At 42.5% G+C, this 6,988-nt stretch overlaps 1 protein-coding gene across 14 annotated transcripts in view; it reads left to right on the plus strand.

The window, feature by feature from the left end:
- The window catches only part of C2CD6 (C2 calcium dependent domain containing 6), a 53,637-nt gene that overhangs the window by 39,761 nt on the left and 6,888 nt on the right, over positions 1-6,988 (plus strand). Inside the window, exon 17 of one of the 14 annotated variants that reach the window (XM_042454560.1) lies at positions 4,619-4,720. The exons of the other annotated variants lie outside the window; for them this stretch is intronic. Coding sequence (XP_042310494.1) covers positions 4,619-4,669 — 51 coding nt within the window. The 3' untranslated portion in view covers positions 4,670-4,720. Of the gene's footprint in view, positions 1-4,618; positions 4,721-6,988 lie in introns of those variants that run through there. 14 annotated transcript variants of the gene reach the window in all.

Consider the following 6,988-nt stretch of genomic DNA (forward strand, 5'->3'; position numbering starts at 1 on the left):
AGGAAATAATAGGAGGACGCAACTGTGTTGTTCTAAAATGCCTACAGAATTAAAAAGAATGCTGCAGCTGGAGACAGAGATTGCCAGAAAATAGTTGGGACATGAAATGTTCTTTGGATATTAAAAAAAAAAAATTCTCTGACCACTAGCAACAAATACCACAACTCCCAAATTTGCTTCACCTACCCAAGTCTTTAGAGACCAGGCACATTTTTTATGACCTGTGAGCAATAGGAATTGGGGGTTTGTCTGTTCATGAGCAATCATTAACACATAGCTTTTTAATTAATTTAAAAAGTTTTATGTATTTATTTTTATCTTGGTGGGAAGTGAGTCTTGTTTCTGACCTTTCTGCTTCTGCAGTCTCGATAGAGAGTCTTGGGTGATGTTGCCTAACCCCCCCTGCCCTTTCATGGGAAATGCATTCCAGCTGTAGTTATTGCATAGCTGTAATAATGCACTTGTGCTCTTAACTATATATTTGGTCAGGATGGGGTACCTTTGTCATTTCCAGTGTTTTGGACTTTATTCTCCCACTGTTACTTAACAAATTTTACCATTGGGGGGACTCTTAATATTGACCTTTAAGTATTTGTGGTTTTCCCCCTGTTTTGTTCATTGATAATTTGGCTAAGGAATGAGATGATTTGTAAACCTTCTAAAATCGTTTGGGGCATCTTTGTGGCATGCCCACAGGATCCTGTTATTATTTTTTATTAAACCTTTATTTATGAAGCACTGTAAATTTACACGCGTACATAAACATCTTTTAGTTAGACGTTCTAACTGTAGTTCACATCTCTCTTTCACTCCACCATTTGGAGTACATAATATGTCCTCTTTTCTCTAAAACCACCGTTCCAAAAGCAGTTTTTGTGGGAGCAAGTTTTGAACCATTCTTGAGACGTGTCTGTAAAGTACAAAACCGCCTCCACTCAGTAGGTAAAACCGATATTTTCAGTCAACTAGAAGAAACACCTGATGATATGAAAGAAGTAGAAGACCAGATCCACCTCATGGGGTTCCTTTCACAAAGAAGATAGCAATCTAGACACTAATAGAGTGGTGAACAACTGTCTCATTCTACGACTCATAGAAAGAAGAAATGGGTTTAGAAGAAAGGGCCAAAATATTGCCACCAAAACTGAAGAGAACCAACGTCACTGGGTATAACATCTAGTATTCCTAAGAAATCCCTTAGATAAACTATCAGAGGCAGAAATAAAACAGGCCAGATGTCTCTTAAGGACTCTCTTGAAGAGTTTCTTGTTGAAAAACTTGTAAAAGTTTCAGTACTGGAATCAGTTTAAGCAACAAAACCTTGAAAACCTAGTTGCAGAGAGGCTATCCCGAGAACGAGAAGACAGTGACGCGAGAAGCAATCACCCGAGGAAGAAAAGCTAGTTCTCGAGAAAAGTTTCAGAGCCAGACATAGAAACGTGAAAGAAGTAAGTCAAAACTTGCAAAACCCGTCTGTTGGGAAACTCTCTCAACAGGGGATATTCCAGACATGAAAGTAGCTGAGAAGACCAGAAAGTTATTTTCCAAGTGCTACTATTTGCTGAAGCGGGGGGAAAGTTTGTCCAAGGAAAGAATTACACAGAATGAATAGTAACGATAAAACCCTTAAGTGACAGTCATTCAGGAGACTTTCTGAATTGAACAGGATGTTAAGAGACCGGCTATCTGCAAGCAGACATGAAGATGACAGAGAACCCACTTGGCCTTTCAAATTCAAGATAGTTTATAAAAAAGAGCACTTTCAAAGCAGATTTAAAAAGGAAACCCTCTACACAATCATTGGAGATAATTAGAATAATGTACCATTGACCCAGAACAGATAGTAATAACCAACAACTTTCCAATTATGACATTCTCCTAGAAAAGTTTTAAAAGCAGAATTACAAGCCTAAAATCATTTTTAAGCAAAAACTCCAGGATCAACCTTAAAGATAAACTTGCAGAAATTGGAGTAAACACCCAAAGATTTGAAAACAGTTGCAGTAAGTTGTCCTTTACCAGGAAAGGGAAGCACATGATACCCCAGAAGAGGTGCTGCAAGAAGATCAGGTTCCATCTGATGAAGACCTTGTTGAAGAAACACCTGTGTTAAGTGAAAGTGTTCAAAATATCTTACAAGCACTTTCAAAAAGAGAACTCACCAATTTAAAGTCTGCATTGAATAAAAAGATCCAAGACCCTATTTCGGAGAGACTCGCCGAAATAGGGCTGATTACAGGGAAGAGTAAAGGGAAATACTTGAAAACTGCTTCCGTTGTGGCCAAGAAACATACCCACAGGAATTAAGAATCAGAATTCTCAAAGAAGAGCAAAACAACACTCCTTTAACCCAAATCTGCATGAAAGGTTTTCAGAAGAAGAACTACAAAAATCTAAAGTCTCTCTTAAGCAAACTGCTAAAGAAGGTCACAGAGATGCACTTTCAGCATCAGAAGTAAAAGGCTTAACATCAGTTTTACCGAAAAGCTGTGAGGATCTGCCCATACAAAGCAGTTCTAAAAGTGAAAATAAGGAAGGTGTGGAAATAAAGGCAAAAAGTTGAAGATATCTTCACAAATGCAGAGATGATTGAAAGGTGTAATGTAATTGTATTGGAGAGAAGAAGATCCTTCAAAGGAAAGTCTTCCTAAAAATTTCAGCACTTGATGAAAAATATGGTCTAAGAAGAGAAACGGTAGACTTTCTGTAAACGGTATTTTTGAAGTAGAAAAAAGGAACCAAGAAAAACAAAACTGTGCTTCCTCGTAAAAGGGTTAAACATAGTTCTAAGAAAGAAAGTCACAGGTGGCCATCCAGTCCTAATAATCCAGAGATGTCAGATTTAAGAAAGGGTTGTGTAAGCAGAATTGAAAAGCCAATCATCCGATGAAAATTTGAAAACAGTATCTGAACCATTTACTTCTTCATCATTCTTGAGTGCACATGTATTGGCGTCAAACTGTGCTAAAAATTATCTTACCCAGCCAAATTACCCTGCCAAGCCTTCCTTTCCAGTAAACCCTCAGACATTTATTCTTTTACTTCGAGTCTGAGGATGAAGCAAAGACGTCATGTAAATACCACCCAACAACCTCCAGCAAGAGGAAGTATTAGGAAAGAGGGCTTGGTGTCACACCATTCAACCAAGCAGGGACCAATGCACAAACCAGAAGGAAAAGTCAATAGTGGAAGTTCATCTAAGGAGGTTTTAAAGAAAAAGCCAAAAGACATGGTGACCATTCCCTCCCGACCAACCATGACAGAATACAGGAAGGACTTAAAAACACAACAGCCTCTCCTAGTAATATGAGAAAGGAAAGCCAGAAGCTGAAAGAAGAGAGAAAAACGGAATGAAGTTAAGTCCAAAAAGCAACTCACAGACTGCTGCCCTATATGATCCACATCTATCAAAAATCTTCCAGCTTCTGGGCGTACAAAAGGAAATACATTGGTGTACGTTATTAAAATTCTGCTTGAAGATCAAAAAATACAGTCTATAACAGTTGGTGGACCCTTGGTATCCACTGGGTTTGGTTCCAGGACACACACACCACACCCCAGTACTGGGATTTGGTTCCAGGACACGGACCAATCCATGGATATCAGGTCCCATTAAGTACAATGCGTAGAAAATGTGTTCCTTATATAAAAGGCAACATCAAAAGTTTTTTAAAATTTATATTTTTTGGATATTTGCAAGCTGTCAGATGGTTGAATCTGGCTAAAAAATCCACGAATGTGTAGGGCCCACGTTATTACTTAAATGTATTTAGTTTTTCACATTTATTATACTAGGCTTGGACTGCTGTAGTAGATTGAATTTAAACTAAACATAGGAGAAACATGTCAGACTTCAGAGTAGGGTCCCTGTAGTGCATGTGAATGTGGGAGAAACTGGAAGCTTTGCTGAGATCAACACTTCTGAATATTCCTTGCCAGAAAAACCCTCCGAATCCATGGTGTGTGTGGTTACACACACATATAAGCCCTATAAACCAGGGCTGGACACGGTGCATCCCCTTTCTGAGCCCGTTTATGCCTGCCAATGGGACAAAAAAATGTTTTTCTCCAGAATGACTTCAAAAGCTCTCTAAGGGGTGTGGGGGCCTTTTTTAACCATGTTGGGGAAGGTCTGGTCTCCCCATGGTCAAATAAATTTTGCAAAAGCTGCTTCCACTCAGTGTTGATGGAATTGACAGAATCCCCCCTCCCCAATTCAGACTACAGAGTTAATCCTAAAAGAGGACATGTGACGCCTAAGAGTCCCCATCACCCAAAACCTATTCAAGAAGTTGCAAAATCCCCTGGGAGGCATGGAAAGCTGTTCAGGTAGGAAATAAGTTCTGCTGTGCACGTTTGGTGTGCTAGCCCACTGTTGGATCTGAGGATGAAAGCCCACTGAGTGAGTGGGAATGAGAATGGGTGGGAGAATTCTTCTACTGCCCCCCCATCAGACCACAATTTGCAGATTCAGGCCAATGAGATCAAGTTTAATGGGTTAGTAATACAATAAATGCTGAATCATAAAACTTCTTATTAGCGGGCCAAATTTGTTAGGAGTTCATTGAGATCAATCACGTTATTATACAGACCACTGTGTGCTTTTCTTTCTATTAAGGTCCCTGCAGGCACAGCTGATATTAAATATGGAAGCATTCAAGCATCTTGAAAAAGCAATCGAAAGAGCTCTTCTTGATTTAGGAAGAATCCAGACAGTAGCCTCTCTCCCGGGAAGGCCAAACACTGCTCCAACTGCTGCTGCCCTATGTCTAGCGATTCATCCCGATCTTTTACCTCTTCTAATTGGGGCTCCAAGAAATCAAGCAGGCTCAATCACTGAGATGCTTTACAATCAGGAGCAATCTTAAAATGACACCTGAAACAATGGAAATAGTACTTAGGATTCTTCAAAACATATTACGGCAGAAACACAAGGACCCCAGAATAACGAATAGAAAACCCATCTGAGCCTAAATCAGTTCTGTACTTCTGTGCTATTTCCTCACCGGTGTAACAAAAATATAATCCCTCTTTGTAAGGATATTTTTTTTTTTAGCTTGGGGTGTTTTTAACTTACCTGAATCTCAACAAAAATCCATTTTTCTAAAATAAAAATATAGTGTGGTGTTCTTGTTTTAAACTGATGAAACAGGCAAGATAACTGATCGAAGAGACCTGAAATGAGCTAGTTTTTATGCTTTTAACATTTCTATGATCTCTTCATCTTCACACACTTTCTGTCATTCTCTCACTCACAGAAACCCTCAAACAGTACAAAGCCATTTTAACTCCCTGGTACCTTGTTTTGTATCTTTCATCATTTGTGTCAAGATTTAGTTTCCTTAACAATTCTGAGAGCTGAACCCTTTCATGCTTTTGTGTGGCCGCTAAGTGGTTAAAAAAGAATCCTCTAATTTTCAGATTATTTTTCACTCCCCAGATCACCTAAATGACCCATAACCAGCTAGAAATGCAGCACCCTTCGAAACCACATCCCTCCAACTCAAAGGCCCCCTACAAACAGGCCAAATAAAGCTGCTTCGGGTCACTTTGGAGGTATGCTGTTTAAATGTTGCATGCATGTAAGGTCTGGAAGCCATGCCAAAGCCACAATCCAGTCCTAAGGAATGGAATGTGGCTTTGGCCGCAGCTTCTGGACTCTTCGGGACACATGCATCATTTAAACAGCATACTCCCAAAGTGACCCGAAGCAGCTTTATTTTGGCAGTCTGTTAGGGCCAAAGTTTCTTTTTTTAAGGCTGAAAGCCTATTGAATGCATCCAGATAGTGATATGACATCATTTTTAGTGCACCCTGATATACGATGTTACCTTCAAGAGGATGGCAAGGCTGAAAAAAATGGTCCATCATGGAGTGTGTAGCACAATAATAATAATAAATAAATTAAATTATTTTATATACCGCCCTTCCAAGCTCAGGGGTTCCCAGCAATATCAATAAACAATTAAGAATACATAAAAACACCCTCTCTCACTGACCCTTCCCCCCTGGTAAAAGCCACCACCGCGGCAAGACCAGTCTCCACCGTTCTGGGGGACTTCTTTCCCAGGTGACATGGGGGGGGGGGCGCGGCAGAATAGTCCTCCACCAGCTCTCAGGCAGTCCCCGATGTTGCTGGGTCTGCTGATGGCTCTCTGAGGCCGGATGACAGTTGAAGAGGGAGGGGCCTCTTCCTTCAGGCAGTCCCGATGTTGCTGGGTCTGCCTGATGGCTCCCTTGATGCGAAGATGACAGTTTGAAGAGGGAGGGGCTCTTCCTTCAGGCAGTCCTCGATGTTGCTGGGTTGCCTGATGGCTCCCTCTGAGGCGAGATGCCAGTTTGAAGAGGGAGGGGCCTCTTCTTCAGGCAGTCCTCGCTGTTGCTGGGTCTGCCTGATGGCTCCCTCTGAGGCCGAGATGACAGTTTTAAGAGGGAGGGGCCTCTTCCTTCAGGCAGTCCCTCGATGTTGCTGGGTCTGGCTGATGGCTCCTCTGAGGCCGAGATGGAAGTGTTGAGGAGGGAGGGGCCTCTTCCTTCAGGCAGTCCCCGATGTCGCTGGGTCTGCCTGATGGCTCCCTCTGAGGCCGAGGTGACAGTTGAAGAGGGAGGGGCCTCTTCCTTCAGGCAGTCCCCGATGTCGCTGGGTCTGCCTGATGGCTCCCTCTGAGGCCGAGATGACAGTTGAGGAGGGAGGGGCCTCTTCCTTCAGGCAGTCCCCGATGTCGCTGGGTCTGCCTGATGGCTCCCTCTGAGGCCGAGATGACAGTTGAAGAGGGAGGGGCCTCTTCCTTCAGGCAGTCCCCGATGTCGCTGGGTCTACCTGATGGCTCCCTCTGAGGCCGAGATGACAGTTGAGGAGGGAGGGGCCTCTTCCTTCAGGCAGTCCCCGATGTCGCTGGGTCTGCCTGATGGCTCCCTCTGAGGCCGAGATGACAGTTGAAGAGGGAGGGGCCTCTTCCTTCAGGCAGTCCCCGATGTCGCTGGGTCT

This window comes from Sceloporus undulatus, chromosome 1 (genome assembly GCF_019175285.1).
Source record: "Sceloporus undulatus isolate JIND9_A2432 ecotype Alabama chromosome 1, SceUnd_v1.1, whole genome shotgun sequence".
Classification (NCBI taxonomy): domain Eukaryota; kingdom Metazoa; phylum Chordata; class Lepidosauria; order Squamata; family Phrynosomatidae; genus Sceloporus; species Sceloporus undulatus.